This window comes from Daucus carota, chromosome 7, assembly GCF_001625215.2.
Source record: "Daucus carota subsp. sativus chromosome 7, DH1 v3.0, whole genome shotgun sequence".
Classification (NCBI taxonomy): domain Eukaryota; kingdom Viridiplantae; phylum Streptophyta; class Magnoliopsida; order Apiales; family Apiaceae; genus Daucus; species Daucus carota.
In genome coordinates, this window is record NC_030387.2 from 27,745,544 (window position 1) to 27,765,588 (window position 20,045).

The window sequence follows — 20,045 nt, forward strand, 5'->3', positions numbered from 1 at the left end:
ATAAAACCAGTTCCGTCAATTTTTTTTTTAAAAATTTAAGCCACAAAACCGATCGACAACACTCATAACCGACCGAGGTGACCATTGCCGTGACTCAGTAAACCGACCGATTACCTCATAACCGACCGCTTATACCATAACCAAGTCCAGAAAACCGACCGACACGGTGGTCGATTTTGATTATTTTATTTTTAATTCTTGATTTATTTGGCTAAGTGCTGAGACGGCGTCGTTTGTGTACTATAAAACCGACCGAGCCGTTGATCGCTTTTAATCGGTCGGTTTTATATGGTCGGTTTTAATTGCTGGGAAAATAGCGCACTGCTCGTTAACCGACCAGAAGCTGACGGTCGGTTTTATTTCTCGATTTATTTGGCTAAGTCATGAGAAGGCTATGCGGCACCGACGAACAACGTCGTTTGTGTACTATTCGGTCAGTTTTGATTATTTTATTTTTAATTCTTGATTTATTTGGCTAAGTGCTGAGACGACGTCGTTTTGTGTACTATAAAACCAACCGAGCCGTTGGTCGGTTTTGAGTTTATTAGTTTTATTTCTCGATTTATTTGGCTAAGTCATGAGAAGGCTATGCGGCACCGACGAACGACGTCGTTTGTGTACTATAAAACCGACCGACGCCGGTCGGTTTTGATTATTTTATTTTTAATTCTTGAATTATTTGGCTAAGTGCTGAGACGACGTCGTTTGTGTACTATAAAACCGACCGAGCCGTTGGTCGCTTTTGATCGGTCGGTTTTATATGGTCGGTTTTAATTGCTGGGAAAATAGCGCACTGCTCGTTAACCGACCAGAAGCTGACGGTCGGTTTTATTTTGTGACATAACCGACCACCAGGTGGTCGGTTTTGACCGGCATTTGTATATTTTATTATTTAAAAAACGGTAGGTAGGTGCGTTTTAGCAGTGATACGACAGCGTTTTGTTAAAATAGACATAACCGACCGGTTATTTTTGACAGGCGGTCGGTTTTGTGGGAGCTAAAAGTAAAAAACTACTCTCCACTTTCATTATACAACAAAGCTTGGAAATTATCAAATATCAAAAGAAGAAGAAGGAGAAGAAGAAAAAGAAGAAGAAGAAAGGAAGGAATGAATTATCAAAAAAAAAAAGTAAGCTACTCTTCTTAATTATGATCACATTGTGATTTTTATTTATTTTGTTGAGAATAATTTGTATGCATGTTGTTTATATAAATTTCTTGGATAATTTGTAATGTGTATATGTTATGTTCATACATACGTAATGTGTATATATATTTATGTAGATGACAAATCTTGATCGGAGTTGGATTAGTAACCGGTTGCAACGAGATAAAATTACTCTAAATTTAGAATATAGGGAAGGTGTAGAGGAATTTTTGAATTTTGCAAGCTTGAAAATGGAGGGAGGTATGATGAATGTCCTTGCAAGCTTTGTAAAAATTTGAATTGGTTAGGGGTAGATGATGTTCGGTTTCATTTGATATCTGAGGGTATGATGTGACGGTATGGACTTCGCACGGAAAGGTTTCGCAAAAAAGTAAAAAGCGAAAATCATGTCAAACGCGAGAATGTCGTAGAAGAGTAGATGATCATGTTGATATCAACTCCATGTTACATGATTTTGCCGGTTCGAATCATGAATTTTATGATACCACGGGTACTACTAATGTTGAAGAAGCTCCTAATGATAGTGCTAAAGAATTTTACAAGGCGATTGTTGAAAATGGTGCTCCTATTTATCCCGGTTGCACAAAATTTACAAGATTAAGTTTTACCGCAAAATTGTTGGAGTTCAAAAATGCATCTAATTGTAGTGACAAAGCCTTCAACAGTTTGATTAAGATCATTATGGATGTGTTACCAAAAAAGCACACATTACCCGATTCTTATTATGAGATGAAAAAGGTTATGAAAAGTTTAAGGGTGGAATATGAAAAAATTGATGTGTGCGAGAATGATTGTATGCTATTTTATGGAGATGACAAAGATAAAATTGTGTGTGATATATGTAGTTGTAATCGATATTTGGATAAATCAAGGAAAAATGGTAAGAAAATTCCGAGAAAAATTTTAAGACATTTTCCTTTGATTCCCCGACTGCAACGGTTATATATGTCGGCACATACATCCGACCATATGAGGTATTACAAAAATCGAGAGGTCAATGAAAAAGAAATTTCTCACCCTGCGGATGGAGACGAATGGAAGAATTTTGACCTCCGATATCCATCATTTGCTCAAGAAATTCGTAATGTAAGACTTGGTTTTGCGACCGATGGTTTCAACCCGTTTGGGAATACGGGTAACAAAACATATAGTGTATGGCTCGTGGTAATTGTTGTGTATAATCTTCCGCCGTCCATGTGTATGAAGAGACCGTATATGTCTTATGTGGACAATCAGTGATTTTCCTGCCATGAGTATGGTAAGTGGTTGGTCGGGGAAAGGAAAGCTTGCATGTCCAGTTTAAACATTCTGGGAAATGTTCTTTTCATGGCACTAACCGAATTTTTCTTGAACCTAATGATCCATTGCGTAAGAAGAGTAGCTTGTTTGACCATTCGGAAAAAAAATTGTGGCGTGGACGCTTATCCGGGGAGGAAGTTAAAACTTGGATTGATAGCCTAGACTTTCCACCACCCGGAAAGACTAACAAAAAGAAAGAAAGTGATGGATATGGGGTTGAGCATCATTGGACTCATGCCCCGATGTTCTATGATCTCCCTTATTGGTCTTCACATAGTTTGCGACATTCCATTGATATCATGCATACCGAAAAAAATGTGTTTGAGAACATATTTTTTACCATTGTTGGGGGTAAGAAGTCAAAAGATCACCACAAGGCAAGGTCGGATTGTAAACACTTCGGTGTGTTGCCTCATTTGTGGATTGATGAAAATGGCAAAAAACCAAAAGCACCGTACTCTCTTAGTAGAAAACAACTCAAACTTCTATGTCAGTGGATTGAGTCGTTGAAACTTCCAGACGGTTATGTCTCAAATATATCTCGTTGTTGCAATGCTAAGGAGTGTAAGTTTTTTGGATTTAAATCGCATGATTGTCATATTTTCCTTCAAAAATTGTTGCCTCTATCAATTCGCGAGCTTCTACCGGGACCAATTGTGGATGCCTTGACAATGATTTCCAATTTTTTTCAAGAATTATGTTCATCCGTGATTACGAGATCCGATTTGGATCTAATGACGAAATCGGTTATTAGAGCTTTGTGTTTATTGGAAACAATTTTTCCTCAGACTTGGTTTGATTCGATGGAGCATTTGGTAATACATTTAGCAGAAGAAATTAGACTAGCAGGACCCGCTTATTGGCATTGGATGTATCCAATTGAACGGTTATTAGGGAAATTTAAACAAAAGGTTGGTAATAAAGCGCGAGTCGAGGGTTCAATTGCCGAACGATATATGGAAGAGGAGATTTTAATTTTTGTTCCTTCTACTTTGCCACGGACTCAATTCATAATAAAATACGTCGCAATGAAGCTCGTTTTGATTGTGATGGCTCCAAAAAATTAAAAGTTTTTGAATATCCAATTGAATGTCTTGGTAAAGAGGGAAGTAGTTATTTGACCAATAAAGAGCGAAAGTTAGCAGAAGAATATGTACTTCTGAACTCTCCAGAAATTCAACCTTATCTAAGGTATCATTTATAATTTATTTAAATTTATTTTAATTTATTATAATTTATTGATAATTTATTATAATTTATTGATAATTTATTATAATATATTTCAGGCGGTTTACAGATCGTGTTATGAGTCAACGTCCAGAAACAACACCTCAACAATTAGATTGTTACATAAAGACCCGATTTAAAGATTGGTTATTGAAAAAGGTATATATTGTTTTTTCAATTTCCTTTGAAATTTGAATTTATTTCATCAATATATTTTTAATATTTTTAGGTTGGACGAGATGATGTAAACCGACCTCTTCTTCAATATTTGTTTGAGGGACCGGCTATGCAGGTAATGACATTTGAGACTTGTAAAGTCAATGGATACAAATTTTGTACGAGAACATCTTCCGGTTCCGGTGTCATCGTTAAGGGCACTTCACATGATAACAATAGTGATTATTATGGACAATTGGAGGAAATTGTCAAGCTTATTTATCGAGGAGGAAATTATGTATATTTATTCAAATGTATATGGTTTGATAGTTGTCGGAAATGGTGTTGTGATTGATAAAAATAGGGTCGTGACCGTAGATATTACTTCAAGATTGAAGTCGGATGAGATTTTTATTTTGGCTAGTCAAGCTTCCCAGGTTTACTATGCTCCCAGTGTATTGAATCCACATGGCAAATATTTTACGGTCGTCAAGTCTAAAAGTCGTCCGATAAGCGAATCTATCAAAATATCAAATGATATTGAAGAAGCTTATCAAGAAGATAGATCAAATGCTACTAGTGCATTCTCTATATTTGTTGATTTTGCACAATATGGTTCCTTACCGTTCGTTCGACATGAAGAAGATGAACAAGAAGAAGAAGACAAAGATGAAAAAGAGGAAGAAGAGGATGAAGAAGAAGAAGAAGGAAGTGATGACGAGAATGAAAATAATGGGGATGGAGATGATGATTATGATGATGGATTTGATGAAATTGATTAATATAATTGAATATTTTATGATGTTGTTGAATTTAGTACTTCAACTTTCATGAAATTATTGATTATTGATTTGTTGGTTTGTTGGATGGTTGTTGGTTTGGTCACAGGTAAAGGCAGAGAAAGGAAACAACAAAACCTTGTTTTTTTTGTTAAAATCCGCAGAAAACCGACCGACTAACACTAAAACCGACCGCTATTACCATTCAAAAAGCAGAAAACCGACCGATTTGTTATATAACCAACCAAGGTTACCATTCGGTAAAGCTGGAAAACCGACCGATTTCAAATATAACCGACCGACTGTTCTATTTCTGAGACAGAAAACCGACCGCATTAGTGTAAAACCGACCGAGTTTGCATATATATTTTTAAAAAATCCGGTTCGCCTAATTTTCACGTTACGAAGTCACACATGTTAATTATAAACTTGACTAAGATGTTTTAATTTTTTAGACAATTTAAAAAACATTCTTATATGTACGGATCCCCTAAACAGAAGACTGATCATATACCAGAAGTCTTATTTTGAATTACGTCATTCACTCTTAATTATTCAAAAATAGATGAATCATATGATTTTGATGAATCGAAATACACTTTTGTAACGTTTTTATAGTAATACTTTATATAAACAAAATATTAAATTAAGAAAATATTTTTTCAAAAACACAAAACCGACCGATTGGACAATAAAACCGACCGACCTTGAAATTAAGCGGAAAATGAAATTTTTCGTGAAACATTAAAACACCCGCGCGACAGAAACGACGTCGTTTGATGGTTCTGCACCGTTTTCCAAGTCAAAACCGACCGGGTGGCCGGTCGGTTTTGTCGCGTCAGTATATAAACAAAAAAAAGCCCCCCTTTCCTCTTTTATTCTCACACGAACACTGTTGCACCCTCTCCAAACACCGACGAACTCAAGAACTCGAATCAAACACTCTCCAAACTCTTTCAAGGCAGTAAGAATCAAGTGCAATCGCGGCAAGAATCAAGAATCGGAAACCCTCTCCAAAATCCTCTTCAATGGTAGAATCCGAAACCCTATCCTAACTTTTTTCAAGTTTAATTGTTATAGAGCTTAAATTTGTGTCAGTATAGAGCTCTATTCAACTTCAATTTGTTTAGTTTTCAAGCTTTTATATGTATGCAATGTATATAAAATTTGTATATGTTAGTTTGGAAATCTACATGCAAGTTCTTGTCGTCGGTTATGTCATGAGAATGAAAACGATAGGTTTTAGTTTGTGTATATTTGTATATGTTAGTTTTAGTTTGTATATGTTAGTTTTAGTTTGTATATGTTAATTTGTATATGTTAGTTTGGAAATCTCTGTTTTTTATTTGTTTTTATATTTTTGTAGGTTTTAGTTTGTGTATATTTGTACTCACATTCATAAGGAGGGCTTGGAATTTGGTTTTGTGGTTGTATTAAGGGGTTGTGGTTTACATTTGGCATTTTGATATTATTAAGGTGTTGTGGTTTGCATAATTGGTTGTGAATGAAATTTATGTGATATAATTAAGGGGTTGTGGTTTGTATTTTGGCATTTTGATTCATAAGGGGTTGTGGTTTCATTCATTTTGGCGTTTATATGTTCAGAAAGGAGTCGATTCATAAGGTGTTGTGGTTTTCATAATTGGTTGTGAATGAAATTTATGTGATATAATTAAGGGGTTGTGGTTTGCATTTTGATTCATAAGGGGTTGTGGTTTCCATTTAAAGTCGATTATTTTTTGATTCATATTCTAACCAATGGTGTTTATGGTGTTTGATTAGGGCACCTTGTGGTGGTTTGTCATCCTTGTGGTGATGATCATTGCCTTAATGGCAAGAAAAGGCAAGGGCAAGGGGAAGGCCAAGGAGACAACTAAAGGCAAGGGAAAAGGGAAAGCCAAGGAGACAACTTCCACCCGGAAGGGTAAAGGAAAGTCTAGCACCTTGGCTATACGTGATGAGCCAACTGATTCGGATGAAGGCGGGGAGAATCCGAATGAAGAGGAAGTTCCAAGACAAAGGGTAGTTAGGAGGCCACGATCCCATTCAGCCTGTTTGTTTGGAAAAGTCCCTCCGAAACAAATCCGTATCAATATTTCAGGAGGATAGTAAGTCTACTTGTAGTAACTTATCTATATATATATAGGGGGAGGTTCAAAAGAGACGGGGCATAAGCGAGAGACGTGAGAGACGTGAATGCTGACCGTTGGATCAGTCTTGATCTTGTAATCTAAGCAAATACTATACGTACTGTATAAATACAATTAAATAATGATTAAGGGCAGTATACGGAAGCTTTTAAAACAAAAAAATATTTCTACGTATATTTGTTTGAATCTATCTAAAATTTATTACAAAACTTACCAATAACACTCTCCTTGATTGATTCTTACCTCGAATTAATCTATTTCCTTTTTTCGTCGCTACAGTTGTCTCTGTACAAATCGTCTCTTTGCTTGCTCTCGAATGAAAGCTCTTCGCGATGGAGAACACTAGCCGGAACACTGAAGTGCATTCGAATTCTGGTTTGATTTCTTTTTCGCGAAAGTTTTGAACTATGTATCTTAATAATACATTACTTTCTTCTGAATTCTTGTCTACGAGATTAGACCATTACGTTTCATTCTTTTATTGTTTACAGATGCTTGTAGCAATACTGTGTTTGATCACAATAGGTTTGATGAAAATTTTGATGTTGATCTGCAAGAGCTTGGTAAAGATTGGATCCCTGAATGTCCTGAGGGATTGAAACCTTACATTGATCAGCGTTTTAGTGATCTTGATCAAGATTTTATTTTCTACAAGGAATACGGTAGATCATCTGGATTTGATGTACGTCGTTCCACTGAAAGGAGTGACAAGGATGGTAATACTATAGAGAAGTATTTTGTTTGCTCAAGATCTGGACGTACTGACGACAAAAATGCTGATAGAAAACTCCAAAAGAGAAGGAGAACAGTTTCAACAAAGTGTGAATGCCATGCAGACTTTGTGCTTGCTTCACATCAACTAGGTGGTTTTTATGTGAAAAAGTTCACAGAATCGCACAATCACCCTTTTGCAGGAAAGGGAGGAATGCAATTCCTAAGGTGTAGTAGGTCTCTAACCGAGTTCCACAAAACATTTATCTTTGATGCGTCGAAATCAAACATTGGTGCTTCACGAGCGTATACCATTTTTAAATCAATGATCGGTTCATATGAAGATGTAAGAGCTACTGTTGTTGATTTTAAGAACTTTGCCAGGGATATTAAGCAACACATTGGGAAGCACGACGCTGATATGATTGTACAGAAATTCAGGGATATACAAGAATCTTCAGACTCCAGTTTTAGATTTGAATATAGAACCGACTCGGCAAATCATCTCACTCAATTATTCTGGGCAGATGGTGAATGAAGGAAAAACTATGAAGTATTTGGTCATGCAGTTTCTTTTGATGCAACGTATAGGATAAACAAGTATGGCATGGTTTTCATTCCTCTTGTAGGAATAGACAATCACTGGAAGAGTGTGACTTTTGGGGCGATTTTGCTTGAATGGGAAGACAACGAAAACTATATATGGGCATGCGAATCTTTCAAGAAGGTGTTTGGTAAGGATCCCAAATGTATTATTACAGATCAAGATCTAGCAATGAAAGCTGCTCTTCAGATTTCATTCCCTCTTGTTAAGCATTGGTTTTGTATGTGGCATATAATGAAAAAATTTCCTTCTAAGGTAAATAACATATTAGATTTTGTTCATTTAATCTCATGTATTCTTAGAAGAATTTGGATAATAAAACATGTACATCTGTATAATCAATGTCTGAATTGTTTGCCAGGTTGTTAGTAAAAGAAGTTAATTATTCTACAATTGTTTTTTCCGCAGCTAGGAACTGTTTTCTGTGCTGAGTCAGGCTTCATGGACAAACTTGGACGAGAAATCTGGGTAGATCACATAACGCCAGAAGAATTTGAACATGGATGGACAGATGCTGTTGATGAATTTGACTTGAACGAGAATGTTTGGCTAAAAGAAATGTTTGACATGAGATCTTTGTGGATTCCAGCATACTTTAATGATGAACCAATGGTAGGACTTATGCGTACAACTTCGAGGTCAGAAAGTTCTAATTTTTATTTTGGAAATTACGTTCAACGAGGTGATACACTTTCAGAGTTTTACATATGCTATCAGAGTGCAATTGAAAAACAAAGGAACAACGCCAAGAAACTGACACACTATGATGATTTCACACCAAAAACAATTACAGACAGAGAGATTGAAAAAGATGCCATTAGACTTTACACAAGGGAACTTTTTTATAAGGTTCAAGAAGAGATAAGAGCTGGTGGTATGGATATTGTTCTATTGAACATGACTTGTCTGGACAATGTCAAAAAAATAAAGATCCAAGAACCAGTGAACAAAACAAGGATATTTGAGGTTTTGTACATATTTTTTTTGAATTTTTATTCGAAGAATACTTACTAGCATTATATAATATTGATTACATGTTTTAATATTTTCTAACACCATGAATCTGTTTTTAGGTTGAAGTTAACATCGATACACATAGTATTGAATGTTCGTGCACACTTTTCACCAGAGTTGGCTATCTATGTTCCCATGCCTTTTTCAGCCTTGGTATTTGTGGAATTAGAATCATACCACGACAGTATGTCTCAAACAGATGGTTGAAGAACGCAGTTGAGCATTTCAGCACTCTTGAACTTGGAGAAATATCTGATAGAGATGCAACAAATTTATCGAGGCGTGTGCAGACACAAGACTGTTGGTTTGAGTTCCAAGGGTGCCTAAGCGACGCATCTGGTAATGCTGATGTTTTAGAGTATATTAAAAATGGACTTTGCAGCATGAGGAAGCACATAAGAATAACAATGAAGAAACCAAGAACTCGATTAAACTCAGAGCAGATCAAAGAATTAATAGATTCTCGTGTTGTCAATGAAATCACAATACAGAATCCTAACAAAAGCAACAACAAGGGCAACAGGAAAAGAATCATATCAGGAGCAGAGAAATCAATTGGGTGCAACAAGAGGAAAATGAGGAAATGTGCAACTTGCCAGGAGTATGCTTATCATGATTCAAGGACTTGTCCTGAGAAGAATTAACATTAAACTTGTCCTGAGAACATAGTGCTATATAGTTAAAGTTCTGAGTCAGTAAAAAAATTTTCAGGCCAGTTGTTTGTGTTTGCTGTAATCTATTGTGTGCTAGCACGTTCAGGAACAAGAACAAATTCAGGAACACTATTCATATGAATGCCAGAATTTTGAACAGTTTTTTAGCGACTTATGTTTGTCATAAGTCTGAATTATATTGTTAAGTTTGCTATGAGAAATAAAACAAAGATACATTTGTTAAACCTGTTTAATGTACATACAAATAACTTAATAATATACATTGCCGAAACATTCCGAATGCAGTATCATTATCTAATAACATACTGACTACAGTCGTTAGATAATGTTCTTCTCAAAGGAATCAAAAACGGGTATAACGCTTGATATGGCTCTGAAATTGGCCCTAAAAATTATTGGGTTGTTTTGAGCCCAGGTCTGATTAAAGGCCTGAGTATAAAGGCCCGAGGTCTAGGTTTATCACCCAAAATTCGTAGCTAACAAATTGAGGTTATAAAAAGCCTGTTGGGCATCCACGTTTGGGAAACATGGGGCTGTCCAATCTCAAGGCTCGAGCCTCCAGCCCGGCTAAGGCCCAGAACTCAAATCCTAGTCCTACTAGGAGTCTGACTGACGAGTCCAGGACTCCGAGAGTCCTACAAGAACTCTGAATTTCGTGAATAACTATCTAGAGTCCTAGATAACCTCCAGCAGCTCAAGATAAGGATCAGGGATCAGTCCTATCCTATCTCTGAGTCAAATACCTATTTCTACTAGGACTCTGACACCAGGGATCCTACTTCTAATCAGTCTCTAATCTTGAGACATCTATATAAAGGGCTCTACCCCTCCAAAATAGAACTACGTTTTTTGACTTGATTCTTCACCCCGCTGAAGATACGTAGGCACCTCATGAGGACCCGTCTGAGTTCTGACTCGCGAGATCAGTCAAAAAGCACGAAGCTCACCCCTCGATTTTTGATCCATAACATTTGGCGCCGTCTGTGGGAAGAAGACAACAACCATGGTGTCCACCAGATTACGCTCAGAAATTCATGCACCTTCAAACGGAGACAACACCGCAACCCAGGATCCACCCTTGTCTCAGGTCACCGCTGGAACCTCGAATCCCGTCACCACCACACCACCAGTCACGTTGACCCTTGCTAGCAGTGGCACAACCACCGCTGCTCAAATCTCGATTCCTATGATTTTTGGCACGCTGCCCCCTCTGACTAATGTTGTGGCCACAGCCACTGATTTTGGGACTCATTACTCAACCGTTGTGACAACCACAAGAGGATCAACAGATGAGTATGTTGTTTATACGGACGACTCCTCTGAAGATTCAGAGAGGGACTATGATATTCCCCCACGAAGGAGGAGAGAAGGAAATCAGGGCCGAGGCTCCCAGCACAACACTAGGCAGAACAACCCCGAGTCCCGTCGACCCATGGACCAGGAGTACGAAGCCAGGATTCGAGCTTATGAACATGAGATAGCTCAGTTGAAAAGAGACAGGGCGGCACACCAGGCCAGGCAGCCACCGCCCGAACCTCGACAACAGATTGAAAACTCTCAGAACGCAGGTATGAATAGAATTCACTTGTTGGCTGCAGGTGATCCAGATAACCCGATCCCCCCATTCACCGAGGAGATCATGGCAGCAAGGATTTCTCGAAAGTTCAAGCTGCCCACAATTAAGGCGTATGATGGAACGGGTGACCCCGTGAATCATGTATGAACCTTCATGAATGCATTGTTGTTGCAACCAGTCACGGAGGCCATTAAGTGTCGAGCCTTTCCCCAAACCTTGAGTGGGATGGCACAACACTGGTATAGTCGACTACCCCCTAACTCTATATCCTCGTTTGGAGATTTGAGCCGAGCTTTCATAGGCCAGTTTATTGGGAGTAAGACCCACGCTAAGAGTTCAGCCTCGTTGATGAACCTTCACCAAGGCAGGAACAAATCCCTTCGAGACTATATGAATAGGTTCACCAAGGAGGCGCTCAAAGTCCCGGATTTGGACCAAAAGGTAGCGATGATTGCCCTTCAACAAGGAACCATGGATGATAATTTCCGCCGCTCACTAGCCAAGAGGGCCCCTGACAACATGAATGAGCTCCAAGAGAGAGCCGGGAAGTATATTAAGGCAGAGGAAATCATGAGAAAATCCCAGAATAACCAGGGACCAACCACGGACTCTAAGAAGCGTGGGAACGATACTGAATATGATGCTGATAACAAGTATTTGAAAAGGGAAGATGGTGAAAAGTCACCCACCAAGAAGCAATCAGGTTCGAGGTTCACTGAGTATGCAAGGCTGAATGCCCCCAGGAGTCAGATTCTGATGGAAATTGAGAAAGAGGGAGGAGTTTGATGGCCGAAGCCAATTAGGACTGACCCCGAAAAAAGAAACAAGTACTTGTATTGCAGGTTTCATAAGGAAACGGGACATAAGACCGATGATTGTCGGCAGTTGAAGGATGAGATTGAGTTTTTGATCCGGAAAGGCAAGTTGGCCAGGTATACTAGGGATGCAGATAGGAATCCCCGTGACAATGATAGTCGCGATAGGGACAATGATGATCATGATAGGAGAACCGAGCCTCGAGGGCCCGTGATCAATATGATCTCTGGAGGACCGACTGCAGCAGGCTTGTCTAGTAACTCACGAAAAGCTTATGCTCGTGAAGTGATGTGTATCATTGGAGAACCCCCGAAGAGGGCCAAGACCGAGATTACGTTAACCTTTGATGATTCTGATCTAGAAGGGGTGAAGTTTCCCCATGACGACCCGTTGGTCATAACTCCCGTTATTGGAAACTCATCTATTAAGAGAGTTCTTGTTGATAATGGAGCTTCTGTAGACATCCTCTTCTATGATGCTTATCAAAAGATGGGGTATGCTGATTCACAGTTGACACCGTCCAACATGCCGATCTATGGTTTCAACGGAGTAGAATCCAAGATTGAAGGAATGATCCAATTACCAGTGACCATGGGAGCGGAGCCACGACAGGCCACTTACATGTTGAACTTTATGGTCATTAAGGCCTCATCAACCTACAACGCTATCCTATGAAGGACAGGGATGCATGCTTTTAAAGCCATAGCATCCACATATCACTTGAAAATCAAGTTCCCCACAAGAAACGGGGTAGGAGAAGAAAAAAGAGACCAGAAAATGGCCAGGAGTTGTTATGTTGCAGCCTTGAAACCCCGGGGAGTCGGGGGGCAGGTTCTATCAATTAAGGAATTGGTTCTCATCTCCTTGTACCGAGGTAAACCAGGATAGGTTATGGCATTTGATCTTAAGAATGCAAGAGCCACGTATTGGCGCCTAGCTAATAAGATGTTTAAGCATCTAAATGAGATGACCATGGAGGTCTATGTCAATGATATGCTAGTGAAGAGCTTGAAGAAAGCTGATCAACTTGAGCACCTGAGAGAGGCTTTCAAAGTCCCGAGGACAAATAAGATTGAAGTCTTGACAGACCAACCCCTTAGGATCATAATGCATAGCCCGAAGGCTAGTGGAAGATTGATTAAGTGGGCAGTAGAGCTCGAAAATTTCGACATTCGATACAAGCCAGGGGTGGCAATCAAAGCTCAAGCTCTGGCTGACTTCCTAGTTAAATGCACCATTGACAACCAGGAAGTCGGGGGGCAGGAGAGTAGGGTAGAGGAACCCAAAGAAGAGGAGAAACTTAATGAGCTTTTTGACGACGTTTCAAAAACAAATGGTGCAGGGCTTGTGCTCCAAACCCCTGATGGGTTCATCATTGAGTTTTCTACAAAGCTAGATTTCCTGGCCACAAACAACGAGGCTGAATATGAAGCCTTATTGGCGTGCCTTGGACTAGCTAGAACTCTGAGAATCAAGAACCTAAAAGTCTGTGGAGACTCAAGACTTGAAGTCTTTCAGTTAGCTTATGGAGCCAAATCAGTGGTGTCACTAATCGCGACTCGTACAAGTTTCAGACCCTGGATGGAGTCGAGGTTCCAAGGAGTTGGCACGCCACCAACTTGAAGATTTATTATGTTTGATTGTCTTAGTAAGTAGATAACCATTAAATAAGGTCCGATAGACCACTGCCATTTAGTTTCAATCTTAGTTGATTTTAGTTATTTATCTCTTCTACTATAGTTTTAATAAAACTTCTTGAGGATTATTCATATCTAATGTTTCAAAGTTTGCCTTGAGTGTTTGTTTATATGCAATGAATGAATCAATTCGAAACAGGGGTTCTATGGTCTTTCTGTGGCCCTCAGCTTGATCCTTCCAAGCTTTAGCCTGATAAGGTCTAGTAGAACCCTCTTATGGAATTAGCCTATAAAGGGCCCCTGAAATACTTGTCAAGGCTCAGTCTTAGTTAAGATATTGGATTATGATATTCCCGAGTGATTATTGTTCAACTTAACAAATAAAAGGTTAGTCTCGATTACACATTAAGCTAACTAGACACAACAAGTCTCGACTTTAACGCCTTCTAAACTCTTAATTCAACCTCAACGGGGTCTATCATAATAAACATGATAGAAACGCCCATGATTAACTAGAAACGCCCGAGAGCGCCCTAATAGCGCCTGGGTAGTACCCCAGGAGCGCCAAGAGCGCCCGAGGTGCGCCTGAGGACCTCACCAGCGTCGACCTGGGCACCTAAGATGCCCTAAATCGACCTGGGTGAGGTCGAAAATTAACTTGGGTGTCAAAAAACACCCAACGCCCGAGAGCGCCCGAGAAGCGCCCGAGAACGCCCTAAGAGCGCCCCAGGCGCGCCAAGAGCGCCCGAGGTGCGCCTAAGGACCTCACCAGCGTCGACCTGGCCACCAAGGATGCCCTAAATCGACCTGGGTGAGGTCGACAATTGACTTGGGTGCTAAAAAACACCCAACGCCCGAGAGCGCCCGAGAAGCGCCCTATGAGCGCCCCAGGAGGGCCAAGAGCTCCCGAGGTGCGCCTGAGGACCTCACCAGCGTCGACCTGGGCACCAAGGATGCCCTAAATCGACCTGGGTGAGGTCGACAATTGACTTGGGTGTCAAAAAACACCCAACGCCCGAGAGCGCCCGAGAAGTGACCTGGGAGCGCCCTATGAGCGCCCCAGGAGCGCCAAGAGCGCCCGAGGTGCGCCTGAGGACCTCACCAGCGTCGACCTGGGCACCAAGGATGCCCTAAATCGACCTGGGTGAGGTCGACAATTGACTTGGGTGTCAAAAAACACCCAACGCTCGAGAGCGCCCGAGAAGCGCCCTAGGAGCGCCCCAGGAGCGCCAAGAGCACCCGAGGTGCGCCTGAGGACCTCACTAGCGTCGACCTGGGCACCAAGGATGCCCTAAATCGACCTGGGTGAGGTCGACAATTGACTTGGGTGTCAGAAAACACCCAACGCCCGACAGCGCGCAAGAAGCCCCCTATGAGCGTCTCAGGAGCGCCAAGAGCGCCCGAGGTGCGCCTGAGGACCTCACCAGCGTCGACCTGGGCACCAAGGATGCCCTAAATCGACCTGGGTGAGGTCGATAATGGACTTGGGTGTCAAAAAAACCCAACGTCCGAGAGCGCCCGAGAAGCGCCCTGGGAGCGCCCTATGAGCGCCCCAGGAGCGCCAAGTGCGCCCCCAGAGCGCCCGACAGGCGCCCAACGCCCGAGAGCGCCTTAGTTGCGCCCCACTAGCGTCCCGGGAGCGACCGAGGACCTCACCAGGATCGACCAGGGCACCCAAGGCACCCTAAATAGACCTGAGTGAGCTCTACCATCAATTTCGCTGCTAAAAAATCCCGGAGCTAGAGAGTGCTCGAGGTGCGCCACATGAGCGCCCAATGCCTGAAGGCGCCAGACTTGCGCCTGAGAGCACCCGAAGAGCTCACCATGATCGACCTGGGTACCAAAAGCGCTCTAAATCGACCTGGGTGAGCTCCACAATCGACTTGGATGCCAAAAGGCGCGCAACGCCTGAGAGCGCCCGAGGTGCGCCCCATCAGTGCCCCAAGAGCGCCCACGAGCGCCCGGAAGGCCCAAGAGCGCCCCAGGATCAACCCGGGTTCCCCAGGATCGACCTGGGCGCCCCACGGCACCCTGATTCGACCTGGGTGAGCCCCAAGGTCGTCATGGGCTCCCCAAAATGTCCCAAATCGACCCAGATGTCTGATTTTACTCAAAAAACTCTGAAAAAATTCTAGAAAGTTGGAGTCAAATATGAAAATTCCAAGAAAAATAGAATTGAGTCCCGGAAAAACATGAAAATGCTTGAGAGCACTATAAACACATATGATGTGGCCTATAGAAACGATTTTCTTCATAGGAAAGGCTTGAAAAGCCGGAAAAAGACTCGTAAAGTCTGTAAAAATCATTGAAAAGGCTTGAAAAGTCGTCTGAGATGCTCTAAAACTTTGGAAAATTTTCTACGAAACTTATCCAAAGTTGGGGGGCAAATGATATGGCTCTGAAATTGGCCCTAAAAATTATTGGGTTGTTTTAAGCCCAGGTCTGATTAAAGGCCTGAGTATAAGGGCCCGAGGTCTAGGTTTATCACCCAAAATTCGTAGCTAACAAATTGAGGTTATAAAAAGCCCGTTGGGCATCCACGTTTGGGAAACATGGGGCTGTCCAATCTCAAGGCTCGAGCCTCCAGCCCGGCTAAGGCCCAGAACTCGAATCCTAGTCCTACTAGGAGTCTGACTGACGAGTCCATGACTCCGAGAGTCCTACAAGAACTCTGAATTTCGTGAATAACTATCTAGAGTCCTAGATAACCTCCAGCAGCTCAAGATAAGGATCAGGGATCAGTCCTATCCTATCTCTGACTCAAATACCTATTTCTACTAGGACTCTGACACCAGGGATCCTACTTCTAATCAGTCTCTAATCCTGAGACATCTATATAAAGGGCTCTACCCCTCCAAAATAGAACTATGTTTTTTGACTTGATTCTTCACCCCGCTGAAGATACGTAGGCACCTCGTGAGGACCCGTCTGAGTTCCGACTCGCGAGATCAGTCAAAAAGCACGAAGCTCACCCCTTGATTTTTGATCCATAACAACGCTGTTCAAAAGTTTTGCTACTTGCATTAATCTGGGATCCACAATATTAGTAGAATTACATAAAAGCGTCAAATTCAATCATTGGTTATACCGCTGTTCAAAATGAAGTGATTAGCTTCATCATTCAGTTCAACGAAAGCGAATTTTATATCTTCAATCTTTTCATCTTTATTGCTTTCTTTCTCTGCAGATATGATATGGGACATTAAAGTACTCTGGATCGAATGATATGAATCCAAAAGAGATTCAAGTAGTGAATACTTATCCTGCAAAAGTTTTTTAAAAAGGTCAAGATCTGAACAATATAGATAACATTGATTGCTGGTTCAAAGAACCTCACTATATGGTATAAATTTAAAAAGTTGACATCTGCTCATCATGACTTACCTTAATCATATCATTCTTTATAATATTCTCTTCACCACTCAAAACATGTTGATCTTTGGTTGCATGATCTGAGATTCTGCCCTGCATAAGAACAAAAAGTTTATCTCATTATCAACATTATCTGATACTAGATACCAAAAAGAAAAGTAGATTCCAATTGCTCGTTCATATAAAAAACAGCACAAAATTATACAAGGAAAATGAACGATGTGTGATTGTTTAGGTTTTTTACGACATTAATTAATACATTTCACACAAGAACAAATACCTGATTTTGGTGCATGTCAGTAGTGTTCCATTCCTTCCCCTGATTTTGGTGCACGCCAGTAGTGTTCCATTCCTTCCCAGCAAATGTATTCTTTAACAAATTCACTAAACGTTTTAAGAATAACGTAGAAAAATCTAAGGAATTCTACAGTATCATTTTTAATTTATACCTTTTTTATTGTATCCCAATCATATTCATCTGCAGTACTCTTTTCAGACATTCGAGGACCTCTCATGCCATCATGGTACTGTAGTAATACAAATGATCATCATCTTTGAAAAAAAAAAATTAGATTATTTAACTGAAAATAGTATGATATTTATATATTTACATTAATAAGTCAAAATATGCAACCTTTTTTTTCTTTTTCACATTCGGAATCTCCACAGATAATGGGCATTCATCCAAAACTTTCTTACCCTGCAAAACGAAAAATCTTATATATATATATATATATATATATCTCACATGATATACATTAATTAACTATAAAAAAAAAGGCAATTACATTAATCCTACAGACTTCTAAATTTAGATCTGGACCTTTTGACAGATGGAGTTCTCCATTTACTATGAGAGAATTTGATATCATATATTGTTCTATCATCTTCAAACAATAACTATTCCAGGGGATAAATCTTGGAAGTATTTCATTTGAAAAAAATCACCGTCCAAAGTGAAAGTCCAGAAAGAAGTACTACATTTTTGTTTAAAGTTGTTAGCATATTATTTAAATGAGATTCATCTCATTTAATAAAAGGGAAACATACCAATATGAAAGGAAGGGACCCTGTGTAGTATCTGGTCTCACCATCACTTGACCAGAATTTTCCTGAGTTCTTTAGGCTTCGCACTACCAACTCACACCAGTTATAGTTTGAGCAGTTATCTAGATCACAACAGAAGCCCAATCATTTCTTTCGGATATAAGAATTACATGGTGCCTGGATCAGGAAGCTTATCATACAGAAACAAAGTTTTTTTTTTAAATTTAAATCCACAGTAGTAGAATTCTTGGTCAACTGTATAATATCAGTCACAGCTACTCTCAAAGAATTCTTTTTAAACTTTAATTGTTTCTTCCACTCAGTCGCCAATGATTTACTGTTCACGAAGGTTATCGAGTTTGCTCCCAGTGGCAAACCAAGAACGCAGTGAACGTCGTTCTCTGTGATTTTTACTGTGGCTTCATCAACCATCATACAACAATTAGGAAAATCAAATTTTTTTGCAATACAGAATCCAAGATATCTTGGATAGTCACATAATGAGAAGTCTAGAACACAGCCAAAACCCGTGCTCCTTACCCACTCTTTCTGCGAAAGAGTTAGGTTCTGAATCATGTCACAGAACAAGCAGGACTCAATTTCATATGTATTCTGTGTTCTAAGTTAACAAGCTTATGTTCTCCCTCATGCACCACAGTAGAATGCTCGTTGGCAGCTTCATTACTCTTTCTTTTCTTACCGGTGCAGGACTATGTAAAAAAAGAATATATATTTTATTAGTTTCAACATCAAACATAAACATTTATTGTTATTGAAATCTTTTATTGGAACTGTGAAAGTTTTAACTATGCTTACTGCGTAAACAGTGGTTGTCGTTAAATCCCTGACTACATTCATTGAATCTTTACTACCAACAACTGATGAAATATGATTGCCTGTTGTATTAATTGAAAAGAAATAATCAAATAGTAAAAAATTAAATATAATTGAATTCGAGGACATGTAACATATTCAAACTGCACAGAAAAACTCACAGTTAACACATATTTGCTTTATCAGCTCAAGTATACAAGAATCAAAACGTCTTTCGTCCTCTGTGCTATGTTCACTAGCTTCCATTTGGTATTCATCTTTAAGATTAAAAAAGAACTAAGATTTAAATAATAAATTAAGGGATGATAATGTAATTATAATGCAAACTACTTGGCTTACGTTCATCTCTAAAAACTTTAATCAAAGCAGTTTTGAAATCTTCAAATTGTTCCCTTGTAAACCATGTCTGACTAATCTAAATGGTCATTACAAGACAAAGATTCAGTAATGTCTGGAACAGTACACAGAATAATGAAAATAAAAACTTGGATAAAAATTAATAATCCCATTTGATATATTAATTCTAACAATAATAATGATTTGTTGAAATTTGAATTTAAAAAAATATTTAAACATTTAACGGTTTTTTTTGTCCTTGTTTAGCATAGGATCACTTTAAACAATCTTTTTAAGATTAAGGGGTTTGTACTAGAAGAAACTTTTTGATGTTAAAAATTAGTACAGGACTTAGGGAAAGAAACATGGAATTTTTTTAGTCCAATACAAAATATTTTATTTTAATATCAAAACCTTTTTTTAAAATCAAACAGATTGAATTTTTAAAGATAAATTTTTAAACGATGGAACACAACATGGAACTTGAATTTGAAATAAGGAATCGTCTAGGCACATAGAATCGCCACAAAAAACGTTAATATGTGATTTCCAAAAGATGGAGCAAGTGCAATTTTTAGAATACATGTCGCAAACTAAAATAACTTGAAAATCGAATTTCGATACCAGAATGTTATAATTCTAAGA

General features: G+C 39.5%; 2 protein-coding genes across 2 annotated transcripts; both read left to right on the forward strand.

Moving 5' to 3' along the window:
• The first annotated feature begins 6,459 nt into the window (after positions 1–6,459).
• LOC108194833 (protein FAR1-RELATED SEQUENCE 5-like) lies at positions 6,460–9,752 on the forward strand. The gene is made up of 5 exons (XM_064082024.1): positions 6,460–6,682; positions 7,271–8,020; positions 8,120–8,349; positions 8,503–9,060; positions 9,168–9,752. The coding sequence occupies exons 1-5, from the start codon at positions 6,460–6,462 to the stop codon at positions 9,750–9,752; spliced, it is 2,346 nt and encodes a 781-aa protein (XP_063938094.1).
• Positions 9,753–11,748: 1,996 nt separating this feature from the next.
• Positions 11,749–12,849, forward strand: LOC135147955 (uncharacterized). Its single transcript, XM_064082025.1, has 2 exons — positions 11,749–12,138; positions 12,244–12,849. The coding sequence occupies exons 1-2, from the start codon at positions 11,749–11,751 to the stop codon at positions 12,847–12,849; spliced, it is 996 nt and encodes a 331-aa protein (XP_063938095.1).
• The last annotated feature ends 7,196 nt before the right edge of the window (positions 12,850–20,045 follow it).

Bases quoted from the DNA above. Each gene is read 5' to 3' on its own strand.
- LOC108194833 (XM_064082024.1), top strand. From the start codon at position 6,460: ATGGCAAGAAAAGGCAAGGGCAAGGGGAAGGCCAAGGAGACAACTAAA. The intron at 8,021-8,119 runs GTGAATGAAGGA...TTCCTCTTGTAG, and splicing joins TCAATTATTCTGGGCAGATG to GAATAGACAATCACTGGAAG. The intron at 9,061-9,167 runs GTTTTGTACATA...ATCTGTTTTTAG, and splicing joins ACAAAACAAGGATATTTGAG to GTTGAAGTTAACATCGATAC.
- LOC135147955 (XM_064082025.1), top strand. From the start codon at position 11,749: ATGAATAGGTTCACCAAGGAGGCGCTCAAAGTCCCGGATTTGGACCAA. The intron at 12,139-12,243 runs GTTTGATGGCCG...GATTGTCGGCAG, and splicing joins AAATTGAGAAAGAGGGAGGA to TTGAAGGATGAGATTGAGTT.